At 47.9% G+C, this 17,517-nt stretch overlaps 1 protein-coding gene across 9 annotated transcripts in view; it reads left to right on the top strand.

Moving 5' to 3' along the window:
- The window catches only part of UBAP2L (ubiquitin associated protein 2 like), a 29,928-nt gene that overhangs the window by 294 nt on the left and 12,117 nt on the right, over window positions 1-17,517 (top strand). For 2 of the 9 annotated variants that reach the window (XM_041464909.1, XM_041464906.1), the window contains exons 1-11: window positions 2,564-3,739; window positions 4,311-4,388; window positions 5,445-5,555; window positions 7,979-8,147; window positions 8,464-8,559; window positions 9,249-9,294; window positions 9,620-9,729; window positions 11,253-11,327; window positions 14,629-14,681; window positions 16,130-16,215; window positions 16,656-16,827. In XM_041464909.1, coding sequence (XP_041320843.1) covers window positions 3,650-3,739; window positions 4,311-4,388; window positions 5,445-5,555; window positions 7,979-8,147; window positions 8,464-8,559; window positions 9,249-9,294; window positions 9,620-9,729; window positions 11,253-11,327; window positions 14,629-14,681; window positions 16,130-16,215; window positions 16,656-16,827 — 1,086 coding nt within the window. In that variant the 5' untranslated portion in view covers window positions 2,564-3,649. Of the gene's footprint in view, window positions 1-2,562; window positions 3,740-4,310; window positions 4,389-5,444; window positions 5,556-7,978; window positions 8,148-8,463; window positions 8,560-9,248; window positions 9,295-9,619; window positions 9,730-11,252; window positions 11,328-14,628; window positions 14,682-16,129; window positions 16,216-16,655; window positions 16,828-17,517 lie in introns of those variants that run through there. The other 7 variants (XM_041464907.1, XM_041464908.1, XM_041464911.1 and 4 more) reach the window with 7 other exon arrangements.

Genomic DNA, 17,517 nt, shown 5'->3' with positions numbered 1-17,517 from the left:
GAAATTTCGCCGGGTGCGGGTGGGGGGGGGTGAAATGGCGGCCGCGGCCATGAGGGCGGAAGCGGCCCGAACTCGCCCGCCTCTCCGTTGCGGGCCCGGCCTGGCGCCGCCGAGGGGGCTCCCGCCCGGCCCCGCCGGCGCCCTCCGCTTCGGTCCGGTTCGTTGCCTCATTGTGAGCCGCGGACTGGGCCGCGGGGTCGGGCGGCTCCGACCTTGCCGCGCTCTCGGGGCCCGCCCGTCCCCGCCGCTGCCGGCGGTAACAATGGGAGCCGTGCTCCCGCCCTGCCGGGCTCCTTGCGGCCCGCCAGGCCCGCCGCTGCCGCCGCTCCTCGGTGGCGCCCCGCGGGCCGTGGCACGGGTGCTTCCGCTGCCCACGTGAAATTCCCGGGCAGCGGCGGTTCGGGGGTCCTGCAGGAGCCCCGGCCCGCGAGTGCCGCCCTGCCCCGCGTCCCTCCATCCCGGCCGGGGGGCTCTGCTTGCGCCCTCCGGCCCGGAAGTCTCCCGAGCAAAGCGCTGCCTGTCGATCCCGAGCCGGGGTCTCTGATGGCATATCCGGGAGCGTCTCCCTAAAAGCTCATGCTTTGCATACGTGGAATGATTCGGTTTGCGGCCACCATGTCTTTGCTCTGGGGAAAACTTCTCGTATTTATAACCCTTTTTTTGGGTCCTCATTTTGCCCCATGTTGCAGGAAAAGCTTTGCCTTCTCTGGCCCTTTACTTTCGGGCTTTGGAGCTTTTTTGCACATGTTAATTAGCTTTGTCTGAATGGAATGAGAATACCATTTTTATGTATTAACACATCAGGAAACTGAAACTGGGATGTGCCAGGGCGAGCAGCAGCCAGCAGGTCTGGCACCACCATGGGACCTACAGATCCTGGTTCTGAAACTGTAACTTATCTGACGTTTCTAATAAAATGAACAGTTTGTTACATTTTTGTATCCCCTCATTTTCTGGAGACTCCGCACTTTCCTTGTGTAGTTGAGACTCTCCTCTTGAGGCCTGGTGGGAATGCAGGTCTGAGAAGGAAAGGGGGTAACAGCAAATGTCTCATCTGATGCAGTGAGTTTGGCAGAGGGTGTTGTAACCTCTAACTGTGAGGCTTCTTTGTTTTCCCTGAGCCCTGTGTGAGTGCAGAGGTGTGAGCCCTGCTCCAGGTAATGCTAACGCTGCGGTGTGGACTGGCCACCACTCCCTTCGGTGCATGGGTGCAGGTTTGCTCTTTCAAGAGAAGAGGTGAAATGCTTTTGATGAGAACAGTTTTGGTCTGGGAAGCTTTTGTGCAGCTGCAGGGCAGTGCAGGCATTGGGGTTCTGTAGGTCACTGCTGCCACTGAGCTGATCCCAAGTTCCCCCAGTGAAGAATTGGTTCCCAGTAGCCAAGTCCTCTTTCCCCAAGGCTGCTGTGGGGTCTGCATGGGGACACCTCCTTACCTGGCAGCCTCACCAGAGTCAGGCTTTGGCTGAGATTTTTACTGTAGGTGGTTTTCTTAGGGGTTTTTAATGTGTTAAATTACAAATGCTTGTGTTCCTGGTGGCAGTGATGCAGCATGGCAGCTGCTGAGCAATGCCTGGGCTGCACAAGGTTTGGGCTCAGTCTGCTGGACCTGCAGCCCAGGGAATCTGCAGTTTGGGTTTCTGTGGATGTGTGGAATCACTTCCCTCTGGGCCCGTGGTTCTGCTGCCAGGTTGGTTTAATACAACAAATTGTGTGTGAAACTTAAAACCGGGAAAGCAAAAATAAATCTATACCATGGGAATGGAGCCTGCACAGAGGGGATGGCTGGGGATAGAAGGCTTTTTCTGCTGTGCCTTGGCAGAAGTGCAGACTTGGTGCTCTTCTCCTGTACCTCTGGGGCTCCTGGTAGCTTGGATTGTTTCCTCATAAGGGACCTTGGCACTGTACAGCTGTAAAACTGTGGTGTTAAGTTGCCACGAGGCATGGGTGGCTGTGAAGGGGGGAATTTGGAGGTTTTGTGGGGAGCTGCAGGAGTGATTGCACAGAAACTTGCCTACAGAGAAAGGCCAGGCACTGGTGGGAGCAGGTGTGGGGGGTGTAGAGGCAATGTTAGGGCTTCCCTGCTCTCAGGAGGGATTTCTCACCCAGTTGAGTACTTGCAAGCTTCAACAGGAGATTCCCCAGCTTCTCCTGCACTATTTGCTAATGCTGCTTCTCTGCTCCCTCCTTGGCACACCGTGGGTTTCCCTGTGCTGCCCTGCTCATGGACAGCAGCGTTCCAGATCAGATCCTGCACTGGTTGTCTTACTAAACTCCCTGCTTCTGCACTCTGTGGCTCCTTCCCATGTCCCTCGTGTCTGCCTGGGGCACAGCAGCAGGCCCTGCTGCTTTGGGGGAAGGCTTTGCAGTCTTAGTAATGAAATACAAAAATGTGAATTCTGTGATTATTGAAATTTCAGGAGCTCAGAAGTGAGTGTGAGTCCTGACAAGTGCTGTGGGATGTCTCTCACATCCCTTTTGCCTGAAAGGCCACTAGAGAGGGTAAAACCTCAGTGTTAATCCCTTTCCAACACCCCCTGCCCTGAGGCCCAGTGTGAGGTTAGAAAACTCTGCTTGCTTTGGACACTGAAACTTTTCTTGGGATTTTTTGCCTCCAGCAGTGTTATCTAACAGTGTTACTGGCTGTTATTTATTGCAGACATCTTATTCACTTTTTTTTAGTATGTTTTTGATCAAGAATACTAGGAAAAATGTTGTTTTTCCAGGGAATAATTTAAATTAGGGAATAATTTAAATAAGCAAAAATAGGCACTTCTGCAAGGGCAAGTTTTTCTTAAAACAAAAATTCCACAGACCTATAGCAGCACTTATTGCTGGAGTGTTTTTGCTTCCCCTGCTTTGCTTTAAAGTTAAGTAAGGAGAAGGGGAAGTAACTGATGTGTCTGAGGCTCTAAGATGCTCTGTCCTTCAAGTGATGTTTTTTTGAAGCTTTTTTCAAGCCTTCCTGTTCCATTTGATGGCCACAGCCTCAGCTTGGGTGCATGGCAGATCTGTGTCCACTCACACACGTTCCAACAAGAAGTTGTTCAACTCTTTGCCTCAAGTGCAGGGAATGGCTTCAAACTGAAGGAGGGTCAGTCTAGATTACCTGAGAAAGAGGTTTTTTACAATGAGGGTGGTGAGGCCCTGGCACAGCTTGCCCAGAGGAGCTCTGGCTGCCCCACCTCTGGAAGTGTTCAAGGCCAGGTTGGATGGGGCTTGGAGCTACCTGGGCTGTTGGAAGGTGTCCCTGCCTGGAGCTGGGTGAGCTTCAAGGTCCCTTCCAACCCACACCAGTCTGTGAGTCGATGACTTTGAGCCTTTGGCTCCTGGTGCCTGATTGCTCCCACCTGGATGCAGCTGATATTCCATCTGGAGCACTCTGCCATGGTATCCAGAGAGAAACCTCAAGAAGTACAAGTGGCCATTTTGTGTTGGGAGCACGTGGTGATGGTAGCCTGGCCCACTGGGGTTTTGGGGAAGTGGTGGGGAGGGTGGGGACCTGCAGCAGCCATTCTGGCTGTGTTACCCTTTTGATTGTTCAGTCTTGGTGTTACTTTTTGTTTTTAGTATCTAACAGTCCGTTCTCTCTTCTCCCCTGCCCCACCACAGAGTTCAACCTTGTAAATACTGTTATTTGTATATACTGTAAATGATGACATCGGTGGGTACTACCCGAGCCCGGGGCAGCTGGGAGCAGACACAGACACAGAGCCAGACGCAGCACAAGCAGCGGCCGCAGGTAAGGGCAGTGTCCAGAGACCCCAGCTGGCTTCCAGGTGGAGACCTGGCTGGTCCAGTGCTAACAGCTGGGCTGGCCTAACGAGCTCCCCATGTGTCACAAGGTGCTGCTGCCAGAGTCAGGTTAATTGGGCAGCTGCTGACACTGGGGTTTCCATGTCTGTCTCCAATTGGGAGCTGCTGCTGAGATTTGGTTTTATTTCCATTTGTCCATTCCTCACACACTTTAATGAATGTAAGTGGCTGAGAAGCCATCTGCAGCGGGTCTTGGTGGTGTGGTGGTGGTAAGGTCTGCCCCAAAACAGATGTGGTTTGGGTGGCTGCTGCTCATCTGGTGCCATGAGGCTGTTAAACAGTATATCCCTTTCTTCCAGACTCCTCTTCTTGCTCCTTTTTCATCTCACTTTCTCCCTGGAGTTTTCCTTCTGTGACCCATGTTTGTGTCTTGTCTTTGCCATACTGATTCCTTTCCAGGGTTTCCAGAGAACTTGGGGTAGTAGAATGGCCTTTGGAGGATGGTTTGGAAATGCACCACTCTGACAATGTGCTCTGTCTCTCCCTGATGTCTTTAGGCTACTGCAGAACAGATTCGACTTGCACAGATGATTTCGGACCACAACGATGCTGACTTTGAGGAGAAGGTGAAACAAGTGAGTGTGGAAAATGAAGGTGAACTCTGACAGGAAGCTGAGATCAGTATTGGGAGTACAGTGAATGCTGGGAGGGTGGGAGGGACACACCTGGCTGCTACCTGAATTTCCTTGGACTGCCTTCATAAAGTTGTATCACAGCATGGTTTGGGTCAGTAGAGACGTTAAAGGTTATCCAGTTCCACCCCTGTGCTATGGTGATATCTTCCACTATCCCAAGTTGTTCCAGCAGTGCCAGAGCCTCACCACCCTCACAGGGAAGAATTTCTTCTCAATAGCCTGTATAACCCTGCCCTCTGGCAATGGAAAACCATTCCCCTGTCCTGTCATTCCAGGCCCCTGTCCAAAGTCCCTTTCTGGCTCCCTCGGAGCCCCTTTAGGCCCTGGAGGGGGCTCTGAGGTCTCCCTGGAGCTTTTATTTCTGCAGGCTCAACACCCCCAGCTCTTCCAGCCTGTCTCCAGAGCAGAGGGGCTGTAGCCCCTGGATCATCTTCATGGCCTCCCCTGGACTCACTCCAGCAGCTCCTTGTCCTCCCTGTGCTGGGACCCCAGAGCTGGAGGGAGCTCTGCAGGGGAGGGTCTCAGCAGAGCAGAGGGGCAGAATCCCCTGCTGTGGCTGAGCCTAGAACAGCATTGGCTTTCTGGGCTCCCAGTGGCCAGATCATGTTAGCTCAAACCCCCAAGTCCTTCTCCTCAGGGCTGCTCTCCATCCATTCTCCCCCAGCCTGTGTTTGTGTGTGGCATTGCCTTGATGAGAGTGCAGCAACTTCTGTGGTGCTGAACTTTTAGTTTGTTTCTGCAGGTAGCAGTGCTATCCTGAGAAAAGGAGGTTGTAGTGAAAGGAGGGGCATGGTAGAACAATGGTAACTCAAAAATTCACACTTCTTGTTGAGAAAACATAGTTATTCTGAGAAGGCTGAGGAGATTCCCTAGCCCCTCAATTTTTTGTTGAAAGGTTTCTTGTTTGGCATTCAACTCGCCTCCTGAGAGACCCATAGAGATTTTGGTGCCATCTTGGTTTGAAACATGCTGACTGTGGTGTCATCTTCTCTGCAGCTGATTGACATCACAGGCAAGAACCAGGACGAGTGTGTGATTGCTCTGCATGACTGCAACGGGGATGTCAACAGAGCCATCAACGTGCTGCTGGAGGGCAATCCCGACACGGTAGGATTAGGTCCTGTAAATCTGGTGAGGCCTAGTTCAGTCTGAATGCCTGTTTGGAGGTGGAGCATCCAGTAATGTCAAGATAAGGAGAGCCACTATGAGGAGTTCCACAGGAGCATGCACAGTGTGGCTGTGACCTGGCTGCTGAACGCTGTTCTCTGTGGGCTGTGACAATGGTCTTAGGTGTGAAGGAATAGAGGAGAAAATGCCAGAAGCAATTTCCTTCCTATGACTTTTGAGTCTAAGCAGTTCAACAGTAGTACAGTGGCATCTGTATGTGCTTTCACACCAGTGAGTATGAAGGAACTTGCTTTTTCCCATCAGAGCTGAGTAACCTGTATGGAAAGGCAGGAGTGTGTCAGCTGGGGTTCCTTTCTGTCAGAGCAATGTGGTTTTTGTGTCTCTGGCCCTAAAGATTAATTTCTCTGTGATTCACTGACTGGCTTCTGTGCTGCTGCCTATGACATGGTTTTGAGGGCCTTTTTTCTGTTTGTTGTTCTGGAGTTGGGCTTGGCTGCTGTTTCTCATGCAGGTGCTTGTCTCAGGCAAGCTGAGAACAGCCTGAGCAGCCCCAAGAACGAGAGTGCTTGCTTAGGAGGAACCTTCCCCTTCGTGCAGGGTGTCATTCCTTTTGTGACAAAGACAGCAGAGATGCAAGTACTGTTACAGTCCAAGAAAAAGCCTAGGAATGTGAGATCCTTCCAAGCCACTGCTGATATCACATATCCTCCTGGCAACCTGGTTTGGTTGGAGCCAACTCAACTCTGAGTTGAGAGTAAATATCATTTTAGAATATTATGCTTTAGCTCATTTTTCTTTTTGCCTGTGATAAGCCCTGGGGATATGTGGATGAGCTGGACACCTCAGACTATATTTTGTGTATTGCAGCTGCTCCCCAGTGTCTGGTTCTCTGCTTGCTTTGGCTTCAGACAAATTTTGTACAACACACGTATGCATTCCTCCTTGTCTTTAGAAACCCCTTTCCACTGAAAACTGAATAAAGTAGCTTTTGGAAATCCTTTTAGAAAAGGGAATTATAGGGATGTGCATTGCTGAGGTACAGCTCTGCCACTGTATTCTCCTTCAGATCTTTTGTAATCAGTGAGTTCTAGTCAGGAACAGACCCCTGCTATCACAGCAATTTAACTGCCTGGAGAAACACATTGCTCATGAGAGTAACATCCAGGACAGTGTGCAGCACAGAGCTGTGTAGCAGCACCTCCTTTATTGGATGAGCAGCAGGAGGCCCTGCAGGGCAGGGCCATGGAGAGGCAGGCAGGGAGCTGACAGAGGAAGTGTTGGGCTGCCACTGATCCAGGCTGGTGGCCTTGTGGTCACAGCATCTCTGAGCACAGGCAGCCCCTGCACTGCCATTGATCAGCACCTTGGAGCTGCTTCTGACCTGGGTCTGGTTTGTGCAGCAATCCCAGAAAGGGGATTTTCTTACAAGAAACAGACCTGTAGTTGCTTGAGTGCTCTGGTGCTGAAGACAGCTTACTTGCTGAGCTAGTTACTGGTAATATATTGTATTTCAAACAGTAAAGGAGCAGGTATGATCTTAGCATTAGATTAAATTTGATTTTTAAAAAACTGTTTACCTGAAAAATGTTTACTTGGAATACTGTAAGTTTAAAGTTTATTTCTGAGCCAGATACCTATGGAGAAACACTGTGGAAGCCTTGGGTTTGATGGCAGTTTGTGCCACTTTGTTGTTGGGTTTTTTGTCCCTGTCTCTGAATGCTGCCATTGAAAGCCAGCTGTCTGCCAGTTGTGTTTTCATGTGATTGTCAATGACTTAAGACTTTTTAAAATTGTTCTAACTGTGTGCAGCATCAGTTTAAGAATATGAAACCACTGCAGCTGTCAGAAGATACATGGGTGCAGGCCCATGGCAATGAGGTGGAGGCAGACTTAACATTTTGCAGCTGAACTTGCCTGTTGGTTAAATTCTGTGATGCTTCTCTCCATCTAAGATGATATTTAAGGGAGAGGTTTTGTTAATAACTTTGCATCTGCTGAAAGAACTTACCCCAAATGTTGACTGTAGATCAGTATGAAACATTTACCTGGGTTATTCTGAGAGCTCCTGCTGACCTGTGTGAAATGGCAGGCTTTTTTTCCCCCTAAGCAGGGTAAATGTGTCTATGCTTTGAATTCTAGAAGTATCATGCCCTCTCAATTGAAGAATTTTAGTAGATCTTTGCAGAAATAGAATAACTCATCTCCTGTTACCTCAAATTGCCTGCCAGTCAAGGAAGATGATGTGCTGTATGTAGACTGAGAGACTCCTTAAAAAATTGATCTGGAAGCCATTTTTGAGGAGACCCCTGTTACATTCTCTGTAGCATGTTTAAATCTTCATGTATCTGCACCTTTCATTGATCTAACTGGGATTAATTTCTTTTCCCTCTGCAAACCTTCAGCATTCCTGGGAAATGGTTGGGAAGAAGAAAGGTGTCTCGGGACAGAAGGAGAGTGGACAGACGGAACCCAGTGAAGAAAGCAAAGAAAACCGGGATCGGGAGCGGGATTTCAGCAGACGACGTGGCGGGCTGCCGAGGCGAGGCCGAGGTGCCACCCGTGGAAGAGAGTGTATGGACCTGTCCTTCAATAACCCCCAAAACTCTCCCACTGAAGCACTCTGTGCTGTGTGACAGCTGTCAGTAGAGCTTTTTGGGCAGACACACCTGGGAGGCAAACCAGCCATGTGCGTGTGTGGATCTGTTCAATGCTCCCCTGTCTGACGTGATTCTTTGCGTGATGGCCTCACTTAGCATCGGCTTAAATCAGAAGTTCAGGGAGCATGTGGTGATGTGGTCCCCCACACAGCCACTGCATTTTGGGGTTTGAGATCTGGTCTAAAGCAGGATGAGTATTGAAATTGTCTTTGCATTGTTCTGTCTTTCAGTTCGGGGCCAGGAGAATGGGCTAGATGGTGGTAAGAGTGGAGGATCTTCTGGAAGAGGCACGGAAAGAGGGAGGCGGGGACGTGGCCGAGGCCGAGGTAGGTACACATGGGATGTGAGGTTCCCAGGGGGTGGGAGGAGGACAATTACATCAGTATATCTACCATGAGGTTCCAAAGCCTCTTCTACGGGAGGAGTTGCCAAGCTGAAAAATATGCACTTGATTTTTCTGTTCTTGTGCTTACTTTAGTGCCTGCGTGTTGCTTTCCCGTCTTAAAGATGCTAGAAACAGCACCTAGTTCTTGTATCACATCCATGGAGTTAGGGAAAAAAAAAAAGTGGTTTATTACAGAGGTGGGAAGTTAAAAAATTCAAGGTTAACTATTTTAGCAGGTGGCCATTGGCTTGTTAGCAACAGAACCTGCAATCCTCATCATTCTTGCACATGTATCTGAGCACCACCATTGGCTTGGACTTTAAATACTTGGGGCAGAAATTAATTTTACCCCAAAATCTGCTTCACATACTGCAGAAATCAGAATCTGAGGTCCAGTACTTCTGGTTTGTGCCAGGCTCATGTGAGCCTGGATTGATGTATTGCTAATCATGCTGCCAGCCAGCTGAGGTCACTGCCATACATCGAAAGATGTTGTGGCAATCCCATCAACCCAGGAAGATCTTCTCTACTTTCATATTCTGGGCATCAGAACTCTGTATGTTGTTCAAGTGTTTCTTTGCCCAGTGATGTTGAGCCAAGGGACAGCAGTGCATGTGTGTGTGTTTACAGGTGGCTCTGGACGGCGAGGGGGAAGATTTTCTGCCCAAGGCATGGGGTAAGTTTCACTGATATAAACCACAGCAAAAATAAAAGTCAGTGCATGAATGATACTGTTTGTGTCAGTAATTTCTGTTCCCATTTTCTTTTTTTTTTTTTTTTTTTTTTTTTTTTTTTTTTTGGGGGGGGGAGGTTTTGGGGTTTATTTTTATTAATAAAGCCCAAGCTGCATCACAGTAACTTAAATTTGGGATGGCTGGTGTAGCTGAAGCATTTCTCTGCTGAGAGAGCTGCCTTGTGGTATGTGTTATGGTCAGAATCAAATCAGTTGCTTTCAAAATACTTTGACAGAGTGGCCATTTCCATCCTCTTGTTTCTTACAGAACTTTCAACCCAGCTGACTACGCCGAGCCGGCCAGCACGGATGAGAACTACGGGAATAGCAACAACACGTGGAACAACACTGGGAGCTTTGAGCCGGACGATGGCACGAGTAAGAGCCTTCACATGTGTGGGTGCTGGCTTGTCTTGAGAGCACGAGTGGGTTTTGCATCCATCCAGTTGCAATGAGGACATTCTAGGCAGGTCTTAGGCTCCGGGGTGGAAGAACAGGTTGTTGGTTCAGAGATGGATTTCGGTGACCCTGGTACTTTGCACCCTTTGCACATTAGAAACGGGAGCTGGATGGTTGCTCTGGGGTGAGCTTGTGGTTGCTGTTGCCTGACAGAGGCACAGAAACACTCAACTCTATTTGTTCTCCTGTAGAAACCATGCTACTGCTTGGAAAGGTGTTTTTTATAAAATGTAGTGTGATAAGCAGATCCAAGATTTCCAAGTGTTTGGTGCATCCTCCAGAGAATTACTTGGAGTCAGATGTATTGCTCTTCATTTTGATACTGAGAGCATTCTTTCTTTCATGGTCATCTTGCTCCAACCATGGTGAGGATAGGACTTTGTTACAGAAATGAGCTGAAAGCAATTCTGCTTCCTTCCCTGTTTGAAGCAAACATGTTTGCTGGGTGATTCTGAGCACCCAATTGCCTCTGCACATTCTCCTGCATTGGAAAACTGGTGCTCTGGGTTTTGTTTCATTTGTGCACAATATTGAGACACAGGTGAACTCAGATTTTGCAGTGTGAGAATGGGACAGTCACAGTCCTTCACTGTAAATACCCTTGTTTGGGGGGGAGGAGGGCAGGGCTCATTGGTGGTTTTGTTGTCTTTTTTATGGAGCAATCTGGTACCACTGCAAAGTCTAACTATTTTTCCACAATTACTCAGTATTTAAGTAAATACCATGTCATGGGTATAAGAAGCATCCACACCTGTGTTAATAGTGCTTTAGACCCCTTCCATACTTCTTGGTTTTGCTGAAAAACTGATAGTTTTGGAAAGAGAGAATTAAAGTCCCGTTATCTGGGATACCTTTTACTGCATACTGTTGGTGTCAGGAGGGGAGTGGGGGTGGTTCATTTGTGTTTTCGTGGGTTTTGTTTGGGTTTTGTTCATTTTTTTTTGCCTTCAGAAAACAGCTATTGTGGAAGGAGGGTGTTCTTGTGAAACACCAGCAGACAGAGCTATCATCTTCTTGGCAGCTGAGAAGGGGTTTTAAATACCAGAGGGAGTGGACACAGCTCTGTGTGCTGGAACTTTAACTGTCTAATGGGAACAGGCTTCTGTTTGAATGGTTTTCATTTTCCTGTGTTGGTGTTTGGTGGAATTGTGGAATGAAGTGGGTTGGAGTGTGGTTAGGGGGAGAACTGAAGATTTTTCTGACGAACTCAGATTTGCTCTAGTACTATAGCACAGCTGTAAAGTTTATTGTGCAGCACCATTGGTCACCTGTGTTGTGTGTGGTTGTTTTGTTTGCAATTTAGTAGCCACAGGCATCTCTTTAAATTAATAATATCCACAGGTACAATGTGACTGGTGTACATGGGGGCAATGAAACTCACCTACACTTTTTTAAGTCAAAATTTCACTGGTTGTCTTTCTTTTCTTTTTTTTTTGTTTCAGGACTTGATTTCATTGGGGGTGAGGGGTCAAATTATCCCCGAAAATTTGACACTGCTCCTGGTACGATACATCCAGGTGCACTAACTGCCCCGGATACCTTTACTTTATAGCTTTTTTTAAAAAATCTGAAATATCTGTGGATATGCCATTCTTCTCTCTCTTAATTTGTTCATTTTAATTAATATTTGACTTTGTTCTGACTGTGCTTTTACTAACGTTGACACCTTGAATGTAAATTGGGAGGAGCTAACACCAATTCCTGTGGATTATGCAAATTTTAACTTCAGTCATTGCTTCTGGATGCCCAGAGCAGCTCTGTGTCCCCAGCACTGCTGACAGAGCACCCCACCTGAGGGCAGGAAGTGTGAGGCAGCTCAGTCATACTCCCTGTGCCTCGCATGCCCAAAGCTGTGACTTGCTGTTGTCCCTATGCCATTGCTCTGGCCTCCCTGCTGTTCTGCTCAGGGTCACACCTCTGCTGCCAGGGCAGCTGGTCTGGCTGAGCTCTCTCTGTGCTTTGCCTCTGCTGCTGGCTGCTGCTGGGTGAGCAGTGCCCAGTGGCTGCTCTGGCATGCTCAGCCTGCCTGGCTGCTCCTCTTCACCTCCCTGCAGTTGAAGATGATGGATTTTGAGATGACAGGGGTGCTTGATGGCAAAGGTGCTCTGTTCCTGGTCACTTTATTTCCTGCTCATATACCATTGTCCTTATGAGGCCAAGAGACACCCATGAGAGGATGCAGCTTGCCTCACATCTACAGAATTCCATTGTGTCCATAATAAGGCCAACATCTTGTTTGTCTCCTCCGTCTAATCTGATGTTTTGAAGTTGAGGCTAAGGGACCTTCCAGAAGAACTTGCCACTTGACTCTGGAAAGTCAGGGCAGGAGGAGTGGTGTTGAGGCTGAGGATCTCTCATGTAAGGGCCTGGAAGCAGGCAGGCATACATGGCGTGCTTCTGCTGTGTTGGAGCATTTTGGGTTAATCTTTAACTTCCACAGGCAGCACAAGGCCATCTGCTCCAGCACTGCCATTGTGGTTTTGCTGCCCTTTGGCTCTGTTTGGATTAACATTCCTTTGAGGTGCAGAGTGGGGGCCTTTGGGTGTGTTGCCTTCCTAGAGCAGGGTGACAAGCCTGGATCCAGTCCTTGAGTGGCAGCAGGCTGTCTGCTGGGCTGTGGGAGGAGCAAGCTGGCTGGTTATCTCCCAGTTTAAAATGGAGAGTGTGTATTTGGGGAGGGATTTGAAAAACTTGAAGACACAATGGGATTTTTTTTTTCCTTCACCACATTCATATTTGCACATGTTGTTGGCTTAATTTTATTTTTTCCTCTTTTTCTTGATTTGAGGAGCTTAAAGACCTGCAGCTTTTTGAAGGGCTTTCTGAAAGCAGAGAGGAAGCCTTGCTGTTCAGAAGACCACCCTTCTGAAATGGTGTTAGAAAGCTCAGGGTATTGCTTGTGTTGCAGCTCTCCCTGTCAGAAGAGCTTGATGGAGAGTGATACAGTTGGTTTCTTTAAAAAAGCTTCCCATGCTGTGCTAGTTGGGAGCTTTCTGGAGTGTTCCTGGTGAACACATCACAGGTCTTTGATTCTCCATCTGCCCCTTTGTGTGTGGGGAGCTCGAGCCATTCTGAGTCAGTGTCTGGTATTTGAGGAGTAGACTTGCTGGGAAAGCCCTGTCAATAGCTGTTCTTCATCTGCAGGGTTTCCTTCTGCTTTTAGTGCTGCTTTTCTTCTTATTTCCCCCAAACAAACGAGACTTAAGAGCCCCATGCTATGTTCCTGCATGCACAAACTCTTGGGGCAGCTCTCCTGTCTTCCTGCTCTCTGGGCCAGCTGCAGGTACATCCAGCTCCCACTTCACCTCTTGGGTCAGGCTTGGGCTAGAATGATCTTTCTGATCCATGGAAATTTGGAAAGCAGCCTTCCCACTACTGCTGTGAGGGCATCAAAAATCTGAGGATTGTGGGAATTTAGGTTTCCAAACTGCAGGTGGGTTTTGCATTGGATATGTTGATGGTTCTGGCTGTGGAGAAAGGGGTCGTGTGCCTTAAGACTTCTGGCACTCTGGCAAGTATTGTTGTATTAATAACTGTATTTCAAACTTGAATATATAAAAAAGTAAATCCTGGGAGACTTCTTGAATTGGCTCAATTCATCAAGCAAGACAAAAAAAGCAATGAGAAAAGAATAATTCACTGATACTTATTTCATGCACTAGATCCCCCAAGTCTAGACAAGTGGTTGTTTGAACACACAAGTGAAGTCTATATGGGGAGATCTGTGTCCTGCAGAAGAGCTCAGAATGTTCTCCTTCCCCACATGCTTTGTTTTATGCTGTAAAAGGGCTGATACCAGCTTGTTCCATCCAGTAAGTGTCTTCAGGATTAACCCTGCTGGTGCTCTCAGATTTGCTTGATCTGGTTTGTGTGGACTGAAAACAAGCTACACAAAATGGGACTGGCTTTATGCTCTGAGGTTTTTGGGGATGTGAAAGCCCCTGCTCTCTTCCCAAACCAAATTTCAGTTGTTAAATGCAATCTGAAACTGACACATAATATTCAAAGTACAGAGATGAAACTGTGATGGAAGCAAGGATTGGAACAAGTTGAAAATGCAGCCAGGCAAAGCTCTTTATTTTCTGGCAAATTTTTGCTCACCTGAATTGTGCTGTGTTGGATTGCAGCTGAGGTTTCCTGCTTTTCTCCCTGGTACTTCAAGCTGCACACTTTGAGCATGTCTCTGAAACTGGTCACAGAAAATGCAGGAATTGCTTAGTCCCATAAATTTTCTTTTCTGAATCCCATTTGCCTGAGCACAGGAGGTTCTGGAGTGCTGGGGTTTCAAGCCTTTTTTTTTTTTTTTTTGTGGGGTGGAAGGTGAACCATGGGAATGGCTCAGTTATCCTTAGGTTTTATAGAAACTTGAGGTTCACCTGGATGGTGAGACCCTGTGCCAGAGGTGGCAGGAAGCCCACGAGGGAGGAGCTGCTGGGGTAACACTGCTTGCAGGTGCACAAACCTACAGCTACTGCAGTACAAGGGGAAGCCAGGAAAATGGCCCAAGGAGGCTGGGGATGATGCTGGGGCTTCCTTGCAGAGCTCAGCTTCCCTTTTGGGTGTTGGGAAGATGTGTGTTGCCCTGTCTGGCAGCCTGGCAGTCCCTCCTTTTCATCCCAGCCTGCGCCAGCAAGGCAGAGGCAACCCCATCACGGTACCTTGACCGTAAAGCCTGGGTTGAGGTTGGCTGCTTTAAGTTGTCTGATTGGCAAATAGAAATCCTCCTGGCTGCCTGCAAAGCTCCCCAGTGCTCCCCCAGCTGTTGGACATAGAGCTTTGATGCATGCATAACTTCTGTACCTGTTGTTGTCCTTATAGGTGCGTGGAGGGCAGCGACAGAAGAATGGGGCACGGAGGACTGGAATGAAGATGTAAGTATTTTCTGAACCCATCTCCTCTGTGCATCTGCCAGCAGGCTGCTGTCCTGTCTGTACACACAGAGCTGCCAGAGGAGCTCAAAGCCCATCCTCCCCAAACTGTGGACAGAGCCCCAGGCAGGCTCCCAGCCCTGGGAGCTATGATGAATAAATAATTGTTGAAACTTCTGCAGGATATGTGTTATAGAGCTTGTCATAAGGGCCTAAGACAGGAAGAGATCTCCTGGGGCATTGAGACTGGTCCTCTCATTTCCTGTAACTGCAAGATGGAATTCTTCCAAAAACTGGCCTGACTCCACACAGGACTCTTGCTCCACTCTTCTGGTGGTGTGGCAGTTGGGGAAGTTTTGCCTTTGATCACACCAGCAGCAGTTTCATGGTTTCGTGGACATCATGTGCCTCTGCTGGTCCTTGTGATTTGAATGGAAAAGAAGCTCTTGACTTTACTTTCTGACTCTTTGATGTGTCTCACTGTGTTCTCTACCTCATCTCCTTCAGGAGAGAGTGGACATTGTAAGCACCTTCTCTTAATGCCTGCCTGTAAGTTTCTTCTGAAATGGGCTTCAGTCCCTCTCTGAATCAAGGAAGGACTTCTGTTCTTGCAGATGGCAACAGGGTTGGGCATTTTAGTGTGATTGTTAGTTTTGTGTGCTCATTTTGGCTCAGCTGACAGAATGGGCAGGCATTTTTTTGCCAGGCACCACCTGGGGGAAGCACTGCTGCTGTGTTTGGAGATATGAGCAGCTTTTCTTTGTTCAGTCAGGTCTCTGCTAGAAAGGAGCCTCTGAGAGCCTTTCTTACCCTCAGTGTGTGTGAGATGCTCCCAGGAGTTCTGGATTTCTTCTTGAACTCTGGCAGTTCAGTTTGTAGCAGCTCCTCAGTCTGGAGTAGAAGCTGTTCATGTTCAGACATGTTTCAGGCCATGTTTCACAGGTCATCACTAACCTCCACCAGATTTTGAGCAATGTTATTTTTCCCTTCCATAGTTGATCTGTTGGTCAGATGATCCAAGTGAGCCCAGATCACTGGAAGCTTAGCTATGGATCCAAAGTTTCTCTTTGACTTTGCTGCCTGTGCTTGCACCTACTGTGCAGGGGCTTTCACAGGTTTGTGCTGCATGCCATTGACTCATAGCAATGGCCCAAAGTCCTAGGGCAGCCCTAGGGGATTTATGGACTATGGGAAATTTGTAGAAGCATTTGAGAGGTTTTTTTTTTTTTCCTACTGGCTGATGATTTGTGCACTTGCCTGAGAAGAAACAGATTAAATAGAAGCTGATTCTGGTGGAAGCCAAATGCTAGAGAAGTTTCAGTCTCAGTACTTGAATTTTTTGAGTTTTTCTGTCTGTTTGTCTCAAACTTTGATGTGCTTTGTGTCATAGGGACTGTTATGAGGTGCTGTTCTCACTTTTGGATTCTTTTTTTTCCTTTTTTATCTTTCAGCTGTCAGAGACAAAGATCTTCACAGCCTCCAATGTGTCTTCAGTGCCTCTGCCTGCTGAGAATGTGACAATCACAGCTGGACAAAGGTGGGAGCCCAATGATGATGCGGTTTACCTGGGAAAAGTGGCACATGAGTGTTGGAGCAATTTGCCATCCTCAGCTAAACCTTACTAGCTAGCTAAAATGCAGCAGCTCTGAATGAGGTGGGGTGGAATGGACGAGTTGACTTAGGATTTATGGGGTCCTAATACTGGATTAGAATTTTCCTAGGTTTTATTGCTGGTTCTTCAGGTTTCGGGGCATTTTGCTGAGTTAAATCAATGTAATTTTAAAATTATTTAAAATCAAAGGCCGTGCAGGGTCTTGCTTGGTCAGTCTGTCATTTTCAGGCTGCTAATGGCAGTGGTGAGTTAGCATACTGCAGATTCCTTCAATTTGTAGAGTAAAAGCTGTGAGGCTCAAGAGGAAATAATGTTCTCATGGAAGTGGGAGCTTTGGTAACCTCAGTGGGTCTTTGTCTACCCAGAATTGATCTCGCAGTCCTGCTAGGAAAGACACCCTCTTCTATGGAGAATGAGTCAACAAACCTGGAGTCATCCCAGACTCCTTCCCTGGCGCAGCCGCTGGTGTTCAGCAATTCTAAACAGAGTGCTCTATCCCAGCCTGCCTCTGGAAACTCCTTCTCTCACCACAGCATGGTAAGGAAATGCTGGTCTCTGCCAGTGGCTGTTTGGCTGAAGTTGCTTTTATCCCCTGTTGTTGTGGCTGTTTGGGTAATATAGGAGATGCAGTCCTGATGCTCACTGCTTGGTGCTGGTAGAGTGAAATAATTTGCTAGTCTGCTTTAAAAGCAGTGGCCTGAAGTTCATTGCTCAATTTGAAATAATTGTGATAATTCCTCTCCTGCTGCACTTGTCGGACTTGCAACACATGCTTCATTCCTGCTTAAAGGAAAGGAAAAGCTCTTTTGGTCCAGGGCTTGCAATTCCAACAGTTTGAGAAACAGAACTGGTTGGGAACTGGTGTGGGATGGAATGCTGGCACCCCTGACAGGAGAAGGAAGGAGACATTGAGTCAGAGTCAGGGATCTGCATAGACTTGGGCAGATGCTGCTTTGTGTAACTTCAGCAGAAAGAAATAAAAATTGTTTACTTAATGGTGAGAGAGCTGAGGAAATATTTTCAAAACCATATTAACTATAAAGCCAAGATCTCCTGGTGTTTTTCTTTTAGTGCAACTGAATGCATGAGAATAATTTGTTTTTTAAGTTAACTTCCTTTGTAACCCCCTGTGACACTGTACCTTGGCTTGGGTTGGGCAAGAGATGAGCACACCTGTGTTCACACACAGTGGAGGCTGGGAAAGAAACAGGAGCCCTTCCTGCCAGC

Source organism: Pyrgilauda ruficollis, unplaced genomic scaffold, assembly GCF_017590135.1.
Source record: "Pyrgilauda ruficollis isolate IOZ18807 unplaced genomic scaffold, ASM1759013v1 scaffold185, whole genome shotgun sequence".
Lineage (NCBI taxonomy): Eukaryota > Metazoa > Chordata > Aves > Passeriformes > Passeridae > Pyrgilauda > Pyrgilauda ruficollis.
Note: the sequence above shows the minus strand (reverse complement) of the source record. Positions and strands in the feature narration are given on the sequence as shown.